This window comes from Python bivittatus, unplaced genomic scaffold (assembly GCF_059951505.1).
Source record: "Python bivittatus isolate LINGU-HERP-01145 unplaced genomic scaffold, Pbiv_v1 ctg000160_np1212, whole genome shotgun sequence".
Classification (NCBI taxonomy): Eukaryota; Metazoa; Chordata; class Lepidosauria; order Squamata; family Pythonidae; genus Python; species Python bivittatus.
In genome coordinates, this window is record NW_028277076.1 from 47,223 (window position 1) to 67,993 (window position 20,771).

A 20,771-nucleotide genomic window follows, 5' to 3' on the forward strand; every position below is an offset into this window, starting at 1 on the left:
TGAATTGCAGCTAATAGATAATTGACCAAGAACAAACAGGACCTTTCGGTTGGAGGAGCCACTATCGCTCCCACCAAGACTGCAAGCTTTAAAGAGGAGGTCAGTTGCCCACCCACCCAAGCTCTTTACTTTGCACTGTCCAGGTTGCAGCCTCCCACCATATCTCCAACTGCCTGTTCCTGCTTTAATGTTGACTCTCACCCTTATTCTATTTTCCCCCTCCATCTCTAAAATGAAAAGCCTAAACCTCAGTGAAGCGAGCAAAAAAAAAAGAAAATTCTTCAAGGACAAGCTCTCTTTCTCAGTGTTTCTTCATAACAGCCAGCAGGACAGCCCACCCCTCCGGCAGTGATCTAGGATGGATCTTCCTTCATCTCAGGAATACGCAGATACAATCTCTTCTGAGCAGAACACCTCCAGTCAAATAGATTGAACTCTAATCCTTTAAAGAAAAAAATGCATTATCCTCATGGTTTCTCAAGAGGGGCATAGAAAATTAGAGTCAACACAGCAAGAGCTCATCTTCTACTTCTATCACAGCTCTGTAATTTGATGTGGACCAGAGCATCCCCTTCATGCCACCTGTAGCCCCAAAGCAGAACCAGTTTGAATCTCCATCACCACCCACAAGGGGAGTGAGCTGTGGCAACAGAGTTGGGGTGTGTGGAGGCCTTAGGAGGGATAACACATGAACCCCACTACAACTCAGTGGGCACAGAAGCTAGAAAAGCCCATGTGTAGCATCGCCTAAGGTAAGCCTCACGCAGAGTAGCACAATTCAGGGACTGAAAGAACCAGGTAAGTTATGTGGAGACCTATAATTCCTCTCAATGTTTGCCCAGGGGCTGAGGCAACAGGCATCTCCTCCAAGGTGCAACTTCCCTCAGGTGATGCAAACCAGGGGCTATCATAACCCTACCTTCTGACCAGAGTTAGTTTCTTAGGGCCAGGATTTAGCAGCACCCCATACACAGAAAGCAAAAGAAATTGGTAAGTTGATGCAAATTCACATCTCCCTTTTTGAAAGTCAAGGACAAAGCCTTAAAAACAGGTAGGAACAATCCTCAGCCAGCTCCTGGACTTTTAAATACCCCAAAGAATTAAGCAGACCCCAACAAGGAAGGAGAGCAAAAGAAGACACAGTGAGAACTAAGTGCACATTTGCAGGACACAGTCATAGGAGGACTCCTCCTTAGAGCTACTTACTCAGACTGCAGTCCTGGTGAGACTTCCTACTACAGGTAGTTGCAGACAACAAAGTCCTCAGAACATTGGTAGGAAATCCACATAGCACAGCACCTTTTCTTCAGTTCTTCAGCTAAAAGGGTGAACCTGTTAGCCATCAGGGCTTTATAGGGCTGACCCCACCCTTCTGCCTAGCCTACCCCCAAGTGATCAGTGACTGCAGCTGTGGCTAGGGGAAATAGCAAATTGCATAGCCAGACTCTGCAAAGACTCACGCCTCTTGTTGCTTGAAGAGACCTGCTTTTCAGTCTTGTACATCTGGACAGCGGGCTGCTTCCAGCACTCTGGAGAGCAGGGGAAGGAATTCCCCTACAGGAATTGGCTCATCTTAAGTCAGCCTCCAGGCACAGTTCCCAAAGCTCCTGCCCTTCGTAACCCTCTCACTCACTTTGGACACCAGTAGGCAGGCAAGAGCTATATCATTGAACTACCTGCCTGTCTTGGTACTACTTGCCTAAAACTGGAGCTGATACAGCCCCCCATCTTTTTCTGCCTCAGGATGGCAATTGCCCTGGAAAGGGCAAAAATTAGTTCTCACGTGCAACTACTTGTCCTTTCGAATAGCTCTTTATCTCATGGTTTCCCAACTGCAGTGCCAACCTGAGCCAACAGAGGGTTAATTTTAGGTTGAATTGTGCAGCATTTATTTCTATTTATAACATAACAGTTCCCTAAAAGAGTATTTTCTGTTTGGATCCTTCAACTTAAGCGCACGGAACCATCCTTTCTGTTGATTCCTATGCTGCTAATTAAAAACACAATTTAAACAAGTTAGAAATCTTTGCAAATACACAACATTGTGATTCGGCTGAATACTTAAACGCTGTTACGGTATAATTCATTATACTTCGTTCTGAAATGTTCTAAACTTTGTTGTTGTTGTTGTTGTTCAGTCGTTAAGTCATGTCCAACTCTTCGTGACCCCATGACCCATATTGCGCCAGGCCTTCCTGTCCTTCACTGCCTCCCTGAGTTTGCTCAGTTTCATGCTCATTGCTTCAGTGATGCTATCTAGCCATCTCATCCTCTGCCGTCCTCTTCTCCTTTTGCCCTCAATCTTTCCCAGCATCAGGGTCTTCTCCAAAGAGATCTCTCTTCACATTAGGTGGCCAAAATATCTGAGCTTGAGCTTCATTATCAATCCTTCCAATGAGCAATCAGGGTTGATTTCCTTTAAGATTGACTGGTTTGACCTCCTAGCAGTCCAGGGGACTCTCAAGAGTCTTCTCCAGCACCACAGTTCAAAGGCATCAATTCTTTGGCGCTCAGCCTTCTTTATGGTCCAGCTCTCAAAGCCATACATTACTACTGGGAAAACCATAGCTTTGACTATGCGGATCTTTGTCGGCAAGGTGACGTCTCTGCTTTTTAATATGCTATCTAGGCTTGCCATAGCTTTCCTCCCAAGGAGCAAGCGTCTTTTAATTTCATGGCTGCAGTCTCCATCTGCGGTGATCTTGGAGCCCAAATAAATGAAGTCTGTTACTGCTTCCATTTCTACCCCTTCTATTTGCCAGGAATTGATGGGTCCAGATGCCATGATCTTAGTTTTTTTAATGTTGAGTTTCAAGCCAGCTTTCGCACTCTCTTCTTTCACCCTCATCAAGAGGCTCTTTAGTTCTTCTTCACTTTCTGCCATTAGGGTGGTATCGTCCGCATATCTGAGGTTATTGATGATTCTCCCTGCAATCTTAATTCCGGCTTGTGATTCTTCCAGCCTGGCATTTCTCATGATGTACTCTGCATATAGGTTAAATAAGCAGGGTGACAGTATACAGCCTTGTCGTACACCTTTCCCTATTTTGAACCAATCGGTTGTTCCATGACCGGTTCTAACTGTTGCTTCTTGGCCCGCATACAGATTTCTCAGGAGACAGGTAAGGTGGTCTGGTACTCCCATCTCTTTAAGAACTTGCCACAGTTTGTTGTGATCCACACAATCGAAAGCTTTTGCATAGTCAATGAAGCAGAAGTAGATGTTTTTCTGGAACTCTCGTGCTTTCTCCATGATCCAGCGAATGTTGGCAATTTGATCTCTAGTTCCTCTGCCTCTTCGAAACCCAGCTTGTACATCCGGTAGTTCTCGGTTCACGTACTGCTGAAGCCTAGCTTGTAGGATTTTGAGCATAACCTTGCTAGCATGTGAAATGCGCACAATTGTGCGATAGTTTGAGCATTCTTTGGCATTGCCCTTCTTTGGAATTGGAACGTAAACTGACCTTTTCCAATCCCGTGGCCACTGTTCCGTTTTCCAAACTTGCTGGCATATTGAGTGCAACACTTTAACACCATCGTCTTTTAGTATTTTAAATAACTCAGCAGGAATACTGTCATCTCCACTAGCTTTGTTGTTAGCAATGCTTCCTAAGGCCCACTTGACTTCACTCTCTAGGATGTCTGGCTCAAGGTCAGTGATCACACCAGCGTGGACATCAGGGACATTAAGATCTTTCTTGTATAGTTCTTCTGGGTATTCTTGCCACCGCTTCTTAATCTCTTCTGCTTCTGTTAGGTCCCTGCCTTTTTTGTCCTTTATCATGCCCATCTTTGCACTAAACATTCCTTTGATATCTCCAATTTTCTTGAAGAGATCTCTAGTCTTCCCCATTCTATTGTTTTCCTCGATTTCTTTGCATTGTTCATTTAAGAAGGCCTTCTTATCTCTCCTGGCTATTCTCTGGAAATCTGCATTCAATTGCTTACATCTTTCCCTTTCACCCTTGCTTTTCACATTCCTTCTTTCCACAGCTATTTGTAAAGCCTCATCAGACAGCCATTTTGCTTTCTTGCGTTTCTTTTTCTTTGGGATGGTTTTAGTTGCTGCGTCCTGTACAATGTTACGGACCTCCGTCCATAGTTCTTCAGGCACTCTGTCTACCAAATCTAACCCTCTAAATCTATTCATCACCTTCACTGTGTACTCACAAGGAATATGATCTAAGTCATACCTGAGTGGTCTAGTGGTTTTCCCTACATTCTTCAATTTAAGCCTAAATTTTGCAGTAAGAAGCTCATGATCTGAGCCACAGTCAGCTCCTGGTCTTGTTTTTGCTGTCTGTATAGAGCTTCTCCATCTTTGGCTGCAAAGTATATAATCAATCTGGTTTCGGTATTGACCATCTGGTGATGTCCATGTGTAGAGTCGTCTCTTGTGTTGTTGGAAAAGAGTGTTTGCTATGACTAGCTTGTTCTCTTGACAGAACTCTATTAGCCTTTGCCCTGCTTCATTTTGTACTCCAAGGCCAAACTTGCCTGTTATTCCGATTACTCCTTGACTTCCTACTTTAGCATTCCAATCCCCTATGATGAAAAGGACATCTTTTTTTGGTGCTAGTTCTAGAAGGTGTTGTAGGTCTTCATAGAAGCGGTCAACTTCAGCTTCTTCGGCATCAGTGGTTGGGGCATAGACTTGGATGGCTGTGATACTGAATGGTTTGCCTTGGATTCGCACTGAGATCACTCTGTCGTTTTTGAGGTTACTGCCCCCGTTACTGCCTTTGCCACTCTCTTATTGACTATGGGTGCAACTCCATTTCTTCTAAGGGTTTCTTGCCCACAGTAGTAGATATAATGGTCACCCGAATTAAACTCACCCATTCCCATCCATTTCAGTTCGCTGATTCCCAAGATGTTGATGTTCAGTCTTGTCATCTCATGTTTGACCACATCCAGCTTGCCTTGGTTCATAGATCTTACATTCCAGGTTCCTATGCAATATTGTTCTTTGCAGCATCGGACCTTCTTTTCGCTTCCAGATACATCCACAGCTGAACGTCCTTTCGGCTTTGGCCCAGCCGCTTCACTCTTTCTGGAGCTACTTGGAAATGCCCTCCGCTCTTCCCCAGTAGCATATTGGACACCTTCCGACCTGAGGGGCTCATCTTCCGGCATCATATCTTTTAGCCTTTTGACATTGTCCATGGGGTTTTCTTGGCAAGGACACTGGAGTGGGTTGCCATTTCCTTCTCCAGTGGACCACATTTTGTCAGAACTCTCTGTCATGACCTGTCCGTCTTGGGTGGCCCTGCACGGTATAGCTCAAGGCTTCACTGAGTTACGCAAGCCCCTTCGCCACGACAAGGCAGTGATCCATGAAGGGGTTCTAAACTAGTGGAATGTTTTTTTCAGGACTGTATGGGGGCGGCCTCTAACTCTCCCAAAGCAACCCGAAATTACATGGTTACAAAGCAAACAACTCTAACTCTATGCTGTCGCTTTGACGTCCAGCGTTCCGGAACAGGAATGGGAGGGGCCCAAAGAGACTCAGCCTCACGACGCCATGTGCTGCCGCCGCCACTACCGGCTCTCAGCCGCTCGCGACAACAGGCTGCAAAGCAGCTCTGCCGAGATGACAGGAAAAAGCGGGCAGCCATGTTAGGGGCTGTGAACGAATGAGTGGCACCGGTGGGCAAGGGGAAAGGCGCTGATCTCGCACGTAGCGTGGAGCAGTAACAACGTTGTGCGCTGCACACAATTCCAGTGCTGCTTTTGAAGCTTTCCATTAGGCTATTGTTGCGTGGCCCGCGGGAGCCGCCGCCACGAGGGTCCGGTGTGATCGGGCGCACTAGAAGCAGCAGCGCTTCAGCGAGCAGCAGAAACGGGACGCTCCAAAAAAAACTGGACAGAGCGTCAGGGCCGTCCAGGCTGGGAAGGTACTCGAAAGCGGAAGTGGAGGACTGCAACGGAGACAGGACAGGAAGAAGCCGGCGGCCACGTTAGGGGCTCTGAGTGGAAACAGGCGAACCGAAGGGCCTCCCGACTCTCGGCCTTCTTCCTTTCGTGATTGCCCCCCCCCCGCCCCCGCCGACACGAGGGTCCACCGCAAAGGGGCACGTCAGAAGCAGCAGCGCTTCAGTGAGCAGCAGAAATGGGACACTTTAAGGAGACGGACAGGATGCGGGGATCGGCCATGCTGGGAGGGTAGTGCAGAGCGGAAGTGGGGGGCCGCGACGGAGACGGGACAGGAAGAAGCGGGCAGCCATGTTAGGGGCCCTGAGTGGAAACCGGAATTGCATCGTACGCCGTTCCCATTTTGCAGCGTTAAGCGTGTAAGCGCAGCGTAGGAGCGCGTAGCCTTTGCATCCACAGCGCGCTTCGGGCGCTATTTCGGAGGGCCCAGCCGGACCGCGGTGGTCCATCTGCGCGCTGCCCCCGCGCTGGCTCGACCTCGGCGTCGCAGGGCCCTTCCCGCGCCGGGAGGGCCGTTTTGTCGCTCTGAACCCCGCGGCGCTCGGGCCCCGAGGAGCCCTCAAGCCCTGGCGGGGCGGCGGCAGCGGGCCTTCTTGGCGCGGGCGGGCTGAACCGCGGAGGGCGGCGGCGGCGAACAAACCTGGCCGCGGGGGCGCCCCGAGGAAACGGAACGCGGCCGCGCCGGGGTCTCCGAGCGGGCGCCGACAGGGAAAACCGAGGCGCCGGCGCGTCAGACCCCGGCCGGGCTGGGACGCGGCGGCGGCCCCACCGCGGAGGCTCTCGCTGCCCTATTCCCCGGCCAGGCGTCCGGAAGAGCGGCGGGCAGCCGGGAGGACCAGCCCCGGGGAAAGGGCGGGCGACGGAACGCGGGGCCGGTGGGACCCGCTCCCGCTCCCGGCTCCGTCGCTTCCAGGTCGGACTCCTTCAGCCCTGCCCTCGGAGCCAGCCAGCGCCTAAATCGCGGTCTGCGACGGCAGAGAGATTTTGCTCATGTTAGAGTTTCCTGAAAGTGCAGCTAACGGCAAGGGGGAAGAGAGGAGCGAAAGCCCAGCTGGTGCTTTTCTCAGCGGCGGTGCTTTTTTTTTCCTTTTCCATTTTAAAAACTGGCTTAGACGCGGGGAGTGTGCCATAAACAGAAACCTCAGGGCGCTCTCCGGGACCCTGGTGCCTTGTCCCGCCTCTCTACGATCCGGGTGCCGCGGCGCAGACGACCTGCCGTTTCCACCGCCGGACTTGCCTCCTGCGTCCTTCCGCTCAAAGCCAGAACTCGGGGCCCGCAAAAAAGACGCGTGGGGCGCCTGACCCCTCGGGTTGGCGACCGCTTGGACCCTCTCTGCCTCGCCGCCGCCGCCGCCTGGGCCCCTTCCTTTCTGCGGAACTGGCGTCTCTGGCTCAGAACGAGGCCGCTTCCCGCAGTTCCCAACCTCGTGCGGAGTGGAATTGCAGCAAACGAATCCCGGGGCTGGAGCTGGCGCAGAGGAGAGTAGCGTCCTCGCAGGCTGCCAGTGAAGCCAAAGGCCCAGCTCCCGCGGGGCACAGGCCGGCCACGCAGGCTGCAGGGAGAGAACGGAACAGCTCGTTGCCGGGCAAAGCACGAGGCCTTCCTCCCCCCGGGCTACAACGAAGGCTCAGACCTGTTACTTATTATTAGCCTGCGTGTGCAAAATGAAAACATCCACAATTCTGATTTCAGGTGATATGTTTTGCACTGCACCTAGCTTAGATATGTGAAAAGCATGATGATGCTGCTGGTGCGAAAACCGAGCTTACCTCCAGTGTCTTGTCTCCACACCTTCACGGTGCAATCGTGTGAGGCGGTGGCTATTGCCGGGAAGGCGCTGGTGCCCTGAGAGAGGAAGACGCAGGAGGCTACGGTTTGGGAATGGCCTCTGAACTCGTACACCATGTGGCCTGTCTGCCGGAGGTCCCAGAGCTAGAAGGCAGCATGAAGCGACTGAATGTACCCGTGGCAAAAACCCCTTCCCTTCCCCTTCCCCTTTCCCTTCCCCGCCACCACAGGACACATTCTAGTGACTGCAAAGGACACGCGTGGCACCGCCTTCCCATCGCTTTGACCTAGGAGGGAAAGTCATGTTTGAATCCAAAGCTGAAATGGGCTTAACGAAAAGGTGCTTGGATCCAAGAGTCAGCTACCTCCCTATGCGACTCAGGGTTCTTGCCTTCCTTCCCCTGCACGTAACCCAGGATAAAGATTAAGTGTACCCTTCAATCTCTCACGACAATGACCACAACAGCAAATGAGACCTTCCGGGCTTAAACCTACTTCTGAGTAATTCACCGGGGAACAGCAAAAGTAACAGCCCTCCAAGATGCTTCCCGTCGGCTTCTAAAGAGAGTCTAGATGGGAACGGTCTACGTGTGACCCGGCTGCTGCTGTTCTTCAAGCAGCTTGCCTCACAAGATGCAGCAGAAGTCTGTGCCATCAGCGACACGTGCCACAAGAACAATGCAGCCATGGATGGCGTAAGCAGGCATCCCGTCACATCAACTAACCTTTCCTGGATGATGCAGTTCTAGCCCAGAACTGTCAGCACCCCCACTGGGGCAACTGCATCAGCCAAATACGTTCGCAGCACGTACGTGTTCCTGCACAACTAAGCCCACCATGCACCTCAACCTTGCTCTGCAGCGAGACCCTTCCGCCGTTAGTCTCACCGTGGCCTCACACCCCTCGCCATCAAAGCCATCACTGCCACTGATACAGTAGCGGCCATCCAGACTCACGTCGCAAGAAGTCTGGATGTGTTTCTTAGCGGGGAAAGCACACGCCATCTGCAACCCCCGGCTGTCCCAGATTCTGCAGTAAAGCAAAAAGACAAAGACGTATGAGGTACGGGTTGTTACCTATAAAGCCCTACATAGCACGGGGCCCGGTTACTTGAGGGACCACCGGTCTCCCATAACATCTACCCAGCCAATTCGATCCCACAGGACTGGCGTGCTCCGGGTTCCTTCAATTAAACAATATAATCTGTTGGGACCCCAGAAACACGCCTGCTCTGTAGCAGTGCCTGCCCTCTGGATTGAGGTTTCCCCCAAGATCTGAACGGCCCCCGCTCCATTGTTGCTTAGAAGAGCTGCAAAGACCAGCCTCTTCACCTTTGGCAAGGGAGAGCGAGAGCCCTCACTTCATCATGCTTGCCATTTTAATCTTTAATGTTTCATTGATTTTATTGTAATGTCTTTGATTGTTGCAAGCCGATAAATAATAATAATAATAATAATAATAATAATAATAATAATAATAATATAAATATTATTATTATCTTAAGGGAAAACCTCAGAAAAGCAAAGGGCTTGTTCAGGACAATGAAAAATGGATCCTTTAAATTCCAGCAGAGATGTACTCACCGTGCTAAATAAATCCAGACCTTCGCTCCCCTGCCATCCCATTTTACAGACAGAGAAATTACACCTTCACCTTTCAACATTCAATAGCAACAGTATTTTTAGAATCTGAATGGAGTTACGACAAGGCAGGCAACCAGCTCAAGACTTGCTTTAAGGGCTAAAGTTAAAACCGAGAGCTGACAAGGTTCAAACTTCCAAAGCAACATTTTCCAAACCCATTTTCGTTAAATTCAGGTTCTTGATTTATACTTGAAAATACTGCAGCCCTGCAAAAACTGGATTTTCTTCTCCTGGGATCCACCTACCTAATTGTCTTATCCTCTGATGTTTGGACAACGTACGGCTCTCTGGGAACCCAGCTTAGATGTGTTACCTGCACAAGGGAAAAATTCATGGGAAAATTCACCTGGCCAAAAAGTCGCCGGAGCTGAACACTTCAACGAAGCCTTCCTCTGAGCGTAGCTTAGCTAAAATTGCAGCTTGGTCTTTGACAGAGTGCTTCCTGACATGCTCCTTACTAAAACGGTGAACGTGAGGGCTGGATGGGCTCACGACCGGTTGAACGACCACGCCCAAAGAGTGTGCGTTAACATTAACAGCCGCACATCACCTTGGAGGGAGGTATCATGTGGAGCACCAGAGGGCTCTGTCCTGTTCAGCATTTTTAGCAATCACGTAAAATATCGTATTTTGTTTATTTGCAAACATTTGCATCCTGCTATTCTTACACTTCTAAGTAGCAGGTGACATGAAGCTCGGGGGATGTCTAATATCTTATGCAAAAAAAGACACAAGATTTAGACAGGCTTGAACAGCAAGCTAAAATCAATAGGATGGAATTTAACAGGGAGAAACGGAAAACTCTGTGTCCGGGCAGGGAGTGTCGAAGGCACAAGTCTAGGGTGGGGGAGAGCTGGACATGAAAGGGCTCGAGCGTCCTTGCCGACCACAAGTTAAACACGAGCCATCAGCACAAGGCGGCTGCTCGAAAGCCACACTGTCCTGGGTTGCGTTACCAGAAGCACGGAGTCCAGATGGCAGGGAGTGATTTTTCCACTCTGCCCTGCCCTGGTCGGGCCCCGTTCAGAGTTCTGTGTCTAGTTCTGGGCAGTGACAAGCTGGAGTAAGTTCAGAGGAAGAACGTGGATTGAATACAAAAGTGAGCGACCAGGGCAAAGGAAGCGCGCTGAGGTGGCTCAGTCACATAGGGAAGAAGAAAGAGGAAGGCGTGACTGGATGGACCTGGAGAGATTCTCCAGGAGAGAGAAGCGAGGAGGCAAAAGGTCAGAAGGCAGCACGGCAAACAGTGTACGGATGTGGTGGGAGCCAAGAGGGCCGTTCAGGACAGAGAGCGGCGGCTCTGAGTTAGCCGCCTTACCTTCCTTCTTTCTTTCCCCTACCTATCTTCTTTGGCTCTGCGTATCGTGGCTTCCTTTGAAAGGGGAGTGCGTGGCAGGTCCGTCTTTCGAAGGGCCGCTCGCTCTTACCAGATTCCTAGAAACGCACGCCCTGGATAGACAGCGCCCAGTCTCCATGTCCCACAGACGCACAGTGTTGTCACGAGAGCCAGTGCAGAGCTTCTGGAAGACTGGAGACGAGAAAAGGCTGAGAAGGAAGCACACCGAAGGGGGCTCTGCGGCGGGAACCAGAAGCTGGTGATGGGAGTCAACTTACCTGAGCTGACAGCCAAGCCGGTCACTACCAGACGATGCCCCGAGAAGCACCGGGCTGCCTCAGAACCACCGTGGAGGTCCCACATCAGCGCCGTCTTGTCTCGAGAGGCGCTGAAAAGCCAGCTGGACTCAGGGAGGCAGCACACCTGGGCAGAAGAGAAATGGCAGATAGTTCAGGGGTAGCCGGCCATCGCCCTTTCTGAGAGGGACCTCGGCTTTACTCCCAGAATCGTCAGAAAGAGACCCTTTCTACTTGGTTCTCTCATAGCTCTGGGAGGTCGGCCAGGAGCGGGATACACAAAGCACTCTGCTCGGATATATCCTCCTCCCACCGCACGTCCCCTCATGGCATCCTGACTAATAGCTCCCACGGCAAGCTTGGGGGTGGGAGAAACACAACCATTACGCGGCCAGAGAGAAATTTACCTTAGTAACTTCCCGCTCGTGACCCGCGAACCTCCTAACCACAGTGCCAGAGCACCAGCTGCACACGATCACAGCCTAGAGAGAGAAACTTGGATCCGGCACAGCCGAGGACAAGAGAAGGGGGGAGCTGCGGTCCTGGCCCCTGCAGGGCATCGGCTCTCCTGTCCCTGAAACGCAGGGACTGAAGCAGGAATTACATACATCTCCTCGTTGCAGGACACGCTTAACTGGAATATTTTTTTGCAGGGGGCGTATGGCACGTGAATTCTCTGTTCCACAAAATTTATCTACGTAAACAATCCAAAGTGGGTTAGCTTCTTTGGAACAAATTAAGCAAACTCTCCCATGCTCGGCCAACCACTATGCTGGGAGTTAGTCAATTCCTTGTCTGCAGGCCACAACAACCACATCCTGCAAAAGGCACTCACTACATCGGCGCCTCCACGACCTCCGCCTCTCCCTGGCAGGAATCAAAAAGGGATAGAAGGTAATGCCCCTCCCCAGGTCGGCCTATCTTGGCCCCATGGGGGAAAAGAAAATTAAAGGGATGGGGTATTTGCAAACCTCAGGCGCCACAAGGTAGACTGCCACCACACATCACGTGCTGCTGGCCCCAAAAGCAACTCCACTGACGGAGGGAGGGGACGGTTGGGTTGTTCCCTTGTGGCCAAACGCAGGGCCGTAGCTTAATTTCTCAAAGTCAGAATTAAAGCCGGGACCTTTTCCGCTTCTCTACCCCCTTGGCATCCCCGTCAGAGGAACGGAGATGCCGCTGTTCGACTACTGCCAGGTGGTCTATCCACAGTGCTTCGGATAAGGGCTTCTTTTCTACTGCATTGCTTAGCTCTTTCCTGAAATGTGCAAGATTTTCACGGGTGCTCCATCCCTCCCCCATAAAATCATGCTCACACACATTTTAACTTGATATTTCCATAAATTTGAAGCCCAAACCTTCCCAGATTTCTTCTGTTTTGAAAGGTGCCTGCCCAGATCTTCTTCCCTGGACCCCACCCCCCACCCCAGGCTCAGCTCTCTCTCCTAGCACTTGCAAGGCGGCTCTTCCCAATGATGCCAAGGGCAGACCCAGACCCAGCGCACCCCCCTTTGGCTAGAGAGGGAGTCCTGGGGCCCAGGGAGACCCTTGCCCAGTGGGGCTGCTGTCCGACTTACCTTGTCTTTTCCCCCCGACACACACAGCCTGGGCACAAGGGATGCCACGGAAGCCACGGCCTCCTGGTGGGCCGGGCTGGCCTTTGGGGCCGCAGTGGGGGGCGCCCTCTCCGCCTCATTGTAGGTAGCAGCCCTGCAGAGTGGGAACGGAAGCATTCAGGGCCAGGCTCTGAGCAACACGAGGCCAATGCCACTGGCCGCTCAATCCGCTTTCTGCCCCTCTCCGCCTGCTCCATTTTCTGAGGGATGGTGGCTGCATCCGGAGGTTTCATTAACTGTCTTCACCACATTCTATAAAAACAGCTTTTCTCCAGCAAAACTGGTCACCCCTCATCTAGCGAGACCAAGTCCCAAAACTAATTACACATTACTTAGTTCTCTTATGTTTCTTTCTCAGTACCTGAACGCTCATCCATTTTTTCACGCGGCACGAGAAAGAGAAACCTGTTGCTGTTAAAGGCCCTCCCTTGCAGTGGGTGCCGTCCCCCGGAGTCAGGGTGATCCACACAGCAGGACTCTCCCGCAAATGCCAGGCCACCTGGGTGAGCCACCCATGTCCAACTAGCCTGGCAGCCGAGGGTTCCTTGGCGACCCGGCCCTAACAGGTGTTCCCTCCCCTCAGAACGCCTGCAGCCATTACCTGTACTTAGAGGAAGCAGAGGAGTTGCGGGCCAGTTTGCTCTGCCACTTTCCCATGACTGCCTGGCGGGGACTCCTGGAAGAAGGCAATGAGGGCGTGAGAGAAGCGAAGGGAGCCTCTGCGTCCCTCCAGGCCTCGCCTGCCCCATCTGCCTCCTGAACTGCAGAGGCGTAGCCAAATGATCCACGGTTGCATTTATTTAAGTTGGAGCCGTGTCCTAAACTCCCCTTCCTCTAATCTCTAAAGAGTGAGTAAACCTGAGTCGAATTTTATATTCCCCCTTTCCAGGAAACACCTTCAAGGTGAGTTCTATCCTTGAACAAAAGAGGAACGGGACGTTGCATGCTATCCTGCAGACTTAAAACCGGAGGATGAAAGAGATTAAAAGCAAGAAACCCAACAACTGGCTCCTGCAGAAAGCCCCCGTACGGCGAGGGTCCGTGCCCTCCTTCCAAGCCTCTGGCGAGGTGCTCTGCCACAGCCCCAGATCGTAGCCGTGGTGATTCTGCAGCCCCTGAGGTCTGGGAGGCTCCCACCCGACGGAGTTCCAGAGGCCTCAGGCCCCGGCTGCTCCCCCAGGCCTCGGGGCAAGGCGGATGGGGCTGTTCATCTTGCTTGTTTGATTTTCTATTTTGCTTGGTGATACCGTGAGCTGCCCAGGGTCATGTGGGAGGCAGTGACGCCTAACTTGAATACATAAACACCTAAATGGACTGAGACCCATCTGTGGCCGACCTTACAGCTCATATACGGAAACCGTTCTCGGCGTCATCTGGCCGCAAACCACGTGCAGCCGAAGGCGCCTTCGATGGCATCAACCCACATGCTGACCTGCAAGGCTGCTGCTGCTGCTGCTGCTGGCGCACAGCCCAGATGTGCACAAAAGGTCCCACCATCCCCTCTGCATATTCAACCAGTCCATCTGGACAGCCACGTCCAGCTGCCAGGGAAAGGGAGGGAACACAAGCACCACGCCCCAGGCCACCACGTGCTCCAGACCCGCAAGCAGCACTTTCGGCCTGTTCAAGACCTCCACGATCAGACCAGAAGCAGGATCCCCAAACCCCACTCACCTTCTGATGCTGAATCGCAACAAGATCTTTTCTCCTTCGGTTTCTTCTTGGAGAAGAAGGAAGTCTCTTTCACACTGTTTTTCCGAAACAAAGCGGAAGAGAAATCTCTACCTGTTCTTACTTGGCCTTTTTGATTATCAGCCCTGTTTTAATGTTCAAAGCGTCTTGCATAAAATTGTGAGTCTGAGAGGAGACGTTTCCTGCTCGCAGAAGCGCACATCCTTCCTCGCTCAGAAAGCAGTCAGGTCCTAACGTAAGAGAGACCCTCCTGGCTCTACCGCCGTAATTTTCGTTAATTCCACAAACGTGACATCCTCCAGTGCTGTGCCCGTTTTGGAAATTACTTCGGAGAAAGACCGTGGACCTCGTGCAAGGAAGCACGATGCAGCCCCCTCCTGCTATTCCTCCAAGCAGTTTCCTGGGCTTCCAGAGAAACCTGGAAAAACAGCCTCAACTGCCCGCCCCTCAGCTTTTCAGGGTGCTTTGTGCCCCAGTGCCTACAACGCACCCAGGAAGGGCAGACTGTAAAGAGCTTGGCGTCAGATTAACAACAGGCCCCATTCTGCAAGAGCGCACGCGGGTCAAAGGCGCTGCCTTTAGCAGGACGTCAGCTTTCCCCCCAAATCAATACACAGCCATTTCCTTGTTTCTGCACTTGCTCCGGGGGCCAGCCCTGCCGCCCCCCCACTCCAGCCTCTTCTCCGGGGCACCTCCCCAGCTTTCTGTAGTCGAACCTCAACAGGGCAGCCCACCCGTCTCCACCCCAAAGCCTGCCCTCGCTTCGGCAGGGGAGAGCGGGGCCAGAGAAAAGGCAGGAAAGCCGGCGAGGGGACCGGCTCGCCTGCGCTCCGACCCCCAGCCCTGCCCTGCCCTGCCCTGCCCTCCCCTCCCCCGAGGAACGGGCAGGCCACGAGAGCCTGGGAATCCCCCGGAAAGAGCTTCCCCGCAGCTCCAGCCCTTCGCGCCGAGGCTGGGCAGGAAAACCGGCCCCGCGCCCGACTCCCCTCCTCGCCGGGAACGGGCACCCGGGAGCTCCGCGCCCCACCCCCCGGCACGGAGGCAACGCTGCTCGGAAGGGCGCCCGCGCCCGCGCCAGGCGAGCGGAGACCGAGGGACGCCGGCAGCTGCCCTCCCCGCCCGCCGGGACGCGCGCTCGGCCCTGGCAGCGGAGGCGGAGGCGGAGGCAGCGCGGGCAGACGCGCCCCCCCGCCAGGCTCGCTCCGCGGGAACGGGGCCGGGCAGTCCTAGCTCGCCCCGGCGGAGCCCCCGACGCAGCCGAGCGTTGCAGCGCCCCGACTGTGCCGCCGCCCCACCTCGGGGCCACCAGGACCCCTCCACGGGGGAAAGCGCTGCGCGGGCAGAGCAGACACCCCCCAGAAAGCGCGCCAGAGCTCGCAAGCCGGCCGAGAGCAGAGGCGCCGCGCCGCGCCCACCCAGAGATCCGCCGCCGCCGCCGCCCCCGGCCTCCGAATCGCCCCCGAGCCGCAGCCAGCCAAGGACGGGCCTCCGCGGCAGGTAGACTGCCCCTCCCCGCAGAGGCTCTGGGCGGAGCCGCGGCAAGCGCTCGCGCCAGGGGCGGGTCAGGCAGGCGAGGGCGGCTCCCCCCGCGGCCCGCCCACCTGCGCGGCAGGTGCCTCGGCGCGCCCTGCGCTCCTGCGCCCGCCGCCATGGCCCAGCGCCCCGGAGCGGAGGAGCCGCCGAGCCGCCCGGCCTGCCCGGAGCACGGCCTGGACCTGCGCTGGTTCTGCTGCAGCGAGCGGCGGCCGGTGTGCGCCCAGTGCCCGCGCCAGGGCGGCTGCCGGGGCCACCGGCTGCGCCCGCTGGCCGAGGAAGCGGCCGAGCGGCGGGTGAGCGTGCAGATCCCGAACCGGTTTTCGCGGAGGCGCGGCGCTTCCGGCCCCCCCCCCGGGCAGAGGCGCTGCAGGCAGCAACTGCAGGGGAGAAGCGCTTTCCGGGTCGCGGGGATTTTAGAAGTTAGCCACCCGCTTCTGAAGGGAGGCTGCTCTTGGAAGAGGGATTGTGATCGCGAGCGCCTCTGGCCGCGTACAGAGTGAGCCTCGCCTCGCCTCGCCTCGCCTCGCCCGCCCTCCCCGAAGTATTTCTTTCAAACCCCCTCCTGCTTTAAAAGCATAACCGCCCCGGGCTGCTCATCCCACCTAACCGCCTGCACGGCTCCTTCCCGGGTCTCCCTGAACCCAAGGCTGGTTTTTGGCGGGGGGGAGCTGGTGTCAAATCCGCTCTGCGCGGCCTGACCGTCTTCGTCCTGGTGGACACCGAAAGGGCCTGTGGTTTCTGTCTCTCTTTCAGAACCAGATGGTGGACCGCTGTGAAAAGATCCAGCTGCAGAGCGCTTCCATCACCAGATTTGTGGCAGAGGTCCTGCCGGAAAAGAAACAGCGTGTTGTGGTAGTAACACAGTCTTGGGATCCTTGGGCAGGGGGCACCCTGAACCCCCCCCCCCAGCTAATCCAGTAACTGGCCCTGGAGTAGCTCTCCAAGGGCTGTATCTGGAGCTGTGGTTTCAATTCCGTACTAACTGAACTTCGGCCTGCAGTCAGCCTTGCAGAGCAGAGCACAGGAGCGTGGCTAGAAGAGGAGGCATCTCCTTGGCCAACCCTCCTCGTGCAGGAGGAGGAGGAGGAGGAGGAGGAGGAGGGCGACCCGCTTCCTGCGCTCCCCGCCAGCCCCCTCCGTGGCTTTGAGAGCAGCCTGGGGGTCCTCCTGGCACAGAGGCCATTTCTGCATCGCCAGTTGCTGCTGAGGGCAAGGGCAGAGCGGGGGAGATAAGGGGGATCAGGTTTACTCTTCTAAAACGGGGACTAGCAGCAGTGCTAACCTCCTCTCAGTAGCCTCTGATCAGAGGGAATCGGAACGCAGATCTCGTGGCACTCTCGGTGCATAAAACCCCTTTGCGAGGCTCACGCGGGACGGAAGCGGGCTGTTCTGCGCAACTGCATATTTTTGCAAAGTGCAACGGAGGGCACTGCAGCCACGGCCTTTCGAGACGAGGGCGCTTGCAGTCAGGCAGGCAACGGAGAGCGGTGAGCTTTGGCTGTCCCTGCTGACGCTGCCTCTTCCACTTGCTCAGAGCGCTGCCAGCAGAGCCCGGGAGGGCCTCATTCAGCGCCTGAACTTCATTAGGCACGTATGCGACAGCGAAGAGCAGCGGCTGCTGGAAGCGGCCCAGACCGAGGAGGAGCGGGCCCATCAAAGCATCCTGACCCAGGAGGTGCACTGGAAGGAGTCGCTGCAGAAACTGGACGCCCTCCGGTCATACCTGGTGGCCAGGATCACCACCACCGACGACTGCAGCCTCGTGGTACGTGGGAGGACGCTGCGAGGCCAGCCTAGCCCCACCGAGGGCAAAGACTGGGGGCAGCTGGGGGTCTGTGCCAAATGGAGAAGCCTGGGCTTTGGGGCTGGAGGCCCACGGTCATTGCCATCCTCCCAAGAGCTCGAGGCCTCCGAATGTGCAGCCTTCAGCTGCACAACCACCACCCTGCGTGGTCAGCTGGGCTGAGGACAGCCACTAGCCCGAAGTCTCCCCACGCCTAGTTTAACACCTTCACCGTGACCCCACACTGGCCTCTCTCATGGGACGGGCTGCTCTAGAGCACTCCTAATAAATAAGTATCAGTTGCAACAAGACAGAAGCAGTGGCACTGACACGCTCACGCCTGCCATAGAGCAGCAGCAGCAGCAGCGCTAAAGAGTAAACGTGGCCGTTCTGGGTTAAGGGACCAGAGGTAGGCTGTGCCAAAGCCAGTCCAGCACCAACCCCGGTTCACTCGGTTGCTTTCAGAACCTGGTTTTAGGGTTGGAAGTTGGCTGGGTTCCACTAGCGCCAAGATATTTGGGTTCATGTTGGCACGGTCCTTCCAGATGTACACCCTGGCTTTGGACCTGGGGTAAGGTGCAAATCTAGTACATTGTGATGAATGCAATAAAACACGGTTCAAACAGCCCACAGCTTAACTCAGCGTGTGACAAACGCAGGGCCAGGGAATTGGCCCGGAGCATCTCTTCTACCGTGGCTTCGACTTCTTGCCCGCCCACCTGCCTGCACACAACGCACGCTGTGCTTTGCTCCGGAGGTGGTTCTGCAATCGGGAGAGCCAAAAGTGGGCTGTTGTCAAAGCTGCAGTGCGGTCTCCAGTTTCTTTCACTTCATCCGCAACTGTGGCCCCTTCCTAAGCGCTAGGAACTATTGAACTAACTAACTATAACTCTCTCTCTCTCTCTCTCTCTCTCTCATCTAGCAAGCAGAGGAGGAGATCTCCCTGAGGTGAGGACCGAACAGGCAGCTCCTCGGTTCCAGCAGCTGACAAGTTCGGCAGAGGCTCAGGACCTTCCCCAACGGACCCGAGGCCAAGAAAGGCCCTCCCTTGCTTCTCTTCCCCAAGAACTGGCGCAGGGAACCCTAACCCTGGCTGGGAGCACTTGATCTCGGTCCTCCATGAAACCTCCTTTTAAAAGCAACCGAATTCATCACCCCCTGGGGTGAGGAGGATCTCCTCCTACTTCCACCGCAATACCTCACGTGCTTCACGCCTGAGGATCACAAAGGGGGCTCTGTGTCTGCACACACACACGGGGAGGTTCTGCCCCAGCAGCCACCGTCCCAAGCGCCGAGCTGGCTGTTTTCCCCAGACCTGGGGAGAGGCCTGCCAGAGAGGAATGTGCACATCCTCTTGCGCTCATTCGCATGACAGCATCCTTGCCAAGAATAAACCAAGAAGCCCCAGTTCAGGCCCCCGACCACCCCAGCCATCAGGGGAACCTGCCTCACAAACAGGCAGTCATCCTTCCCCAACCTGGTGCCATTTCCTGGGGATAATGGGCATTGTAGACAGCCACCAGTCAGAAAAGCTGCACTACGAGGGTGCCAGGCCGTGCCCCCAAGACTCACCACTGCCCAATTTTGTGTTGCGCAGGGCTGAGGAAGCCGAGGGGATCCTGAGGCCCCACGAATCAAAAGAGTTAAGCTTCCATCCGCAGTGTGTCCACAGCCCGCTGGCAAGACGGCTCTGGGCTTCAGCTGTTCTCTGCTGGGCCTCAGGTCAGTGGGGCGGGGGGGACGCGGCAGGAGGTTCGTGCCGGTTCGGCACGGCTCCGCACCCATTTGGAATCCTGTGAAAACCATCCCAGGAGCTGGATCTGGCACCAGATTCATCCCGCTTTCAGTTTCAGACTTTGGACTGAAGTAAAACTTCTCTCAGTGGGCGGCAAGCTCCACGTGTGGCTCATTCGACTTTTGGCCCCACTGAAGTTCCGCTCCGTTGTACTGGATGCTACTTAACAGACAGAGGCTTGCAACTCAGCAAGCGAGACGCTCCCCCGGGTGTGGCCCCGGGACCGGCCCAAAGAGCATTAATGCCCAGCCGCTCTGCCGCCTGGTTGCACGAGGGAGAGCTGAGCTGCGGGGGGTGGAGGAAACCAACACGGGTTGCCAGGTTACTCAGTGCATTGATCAAACTCATGGCTGACAGCCACCTTTGGCATGGTGGGTTGATCTTACACCCCCTGGGTGGAAAGCGTCCCCTTACCTCGCTGGCTCTGCCTGGAATTTTCCCACTGACCAGTTTGCTGCTCTCACCAGCACAGATGACATTCGCATTGATGAGAAAACGGTCGGCCCCTTCTTGGCCCTCTCCGACGACAGGAGGACGTTGACCTTCAGCCCCAAGGCGGCCCAGAGACCAGACCTGGATGACCCCGCTCGTTTCGATCACTGGCCCAATGCCTTGGCTGGGGAATCCTTCCGTGCAGGCATCCACGCGTGGCGAGTCAACGTGAGCAAGAGCTGTGCATACAAACTGGGCATCTCCTACAACTCACTACAGCGCAAGGGGGCTGGACCCGAAGCCCGCCTGGGCTACAATCTCTTCTCCTGGATCTTTTCCCGCTATGATCGTGAGTTCCAGTTCTCACACAACGATCAGCACCTGACCATGAAGCTGCTCAAGTGCCCTGCAGAAATCGGGGTCCTGGTTGACTTGGACAAAGGCGAGCTTGTGTTCTATGACCCCGACTCCTGCACTGTTCTCCACATGCACCAAGAAACCTTTGCTGCCCCCGTCTACCCAGTCCTGGCCGTGGCCGATCAAAGCATTTCCCTGGTGTGAGAGCAACTGGGAAGGTGAGGGAAGGGGCCCGCGTCCCCATGATCTGGCGTTAGGGTACAACCGTGTATTGCAACCCAGAACGTGGCTCTGACCCTAGGATGGCTTAACAAGAAAGGCGACTTGCCTTACCGTGTCGCTAGCAAAGGAAGTACGTGTTGGGCTGCCTGGAGAAGAGACGGGATAGAAAGGTTCCGTGTAATGAAACATCAAGGAATCTTTCACAGATCAGTTGCAACTGCAAATTTAGTCTGTAAACGGTCACCTGGAATAGGCAAGAGGGCTCTGGAATACTCCAAATCAATAAAGTTCTTCCAATCTGTTGGGCCTGTTGTTGTTTTCATTTCTGCATTGGCAGAAA

The 20,771-nt window shown here is 54.7% G+C and overlaps 2 protein-coding genes across 5 annotated transcripts; one reads left to right on the forward strand and one right to left on the reverse strand.

The window, feature by feature from the left end:
• Positions 1 to 5,047: 5,047 nt before the first annotated feature.
• On the reverse strand, positions 5,048 to 15,791 carry WDR31 (WD repeat domain 31). Of its 3 annotated transcripts, XM_088146751.1 has the most exons (11): positions 15,722 to 15,791; positions 14,289 to 14,362; positions 13,216 to 13,290; positions 12,576 to 12,708; positions 11,406 to 11,480; positions 10,981 to 11,125; positions 10,794 to 10,894; positions 9,612 to 9,679; positions 8,611 to 8,752; positions 7,705 to 7,867; positions 5,049 to 7,487 (listed from the first exon to the last, which is right to left on the reverse strand). In XM_088146751.1, exons 3-11 carry the CDS (start codon positions 13,269 to 13,271, stop codon positions 7,327 to 7,329), a joined length of 1,044 nt encoding a protein of 347 aa, XP_088002877.1. In that variant the 5' UTR covers positions 13,272 to 13,290; positions 14,289 to 14,362; positions 15,722 to 15,791; the 3' UTR covers positions 5,049 to 7,326. The 3 variants fall into 3 exon arrangements, with proteins under 3 accessions (XP_025022896.1, XP_088002877.1, XP_025022894.1); XM_025167128.2 differs by lacking the exon at positions 15,722 to 15,791 and having other exon boundaries at positions 5,048 to 7,487; positions 7,705 to 7,780; positions 8,680 to 8,752; positions 14,289 to 15,211; XM_025167126.2 differs by lacking the exon at positions 15,722 to 15,791 and having other exon boundaries at positions 8,680 to 8,752; positions 14,289 to 15,211.
• Positions 15,670 to 20,732, forward strand: BSPRY (B-box and SPRY domain containing). 2 transcript variants are annotated; one of them, XM_088146750.1, is made up of 6 exons: positions 15,670 to 15,803; positions 16,596 to 16,694; positions 17,377 to 17,607; positions 18,548 to 18,573; positions 19,223 to 19,347; positions 19,893 to 20,732. In XM_088146750.1, the coding sequence occupies exons 2-6, from the start codon at positions 16,602 to 16,604 to the stop codon at positions 20,411 to 20,413; spliced, it is 996 nt and encodes a 331-aa protein (XP_088002876.1). In that variant the 5' UTR covers positions 15,670 to 15,803; positions 16,596 to 16,601; the 3' UTR covers positions 20,414 to 20,732. The 2 variants fall into 2 exon arrangements, with proteins under 2 accessions (XP_088002876.1, XP_088002875.1); XM_088146749.1 differs by lacking the exon at positions 15,670 to 15,803 and adding an exon at positions 15,883 to 16,135.
• Positions 20,733 to 20,771: the final 39 nt, after the last annotated feature.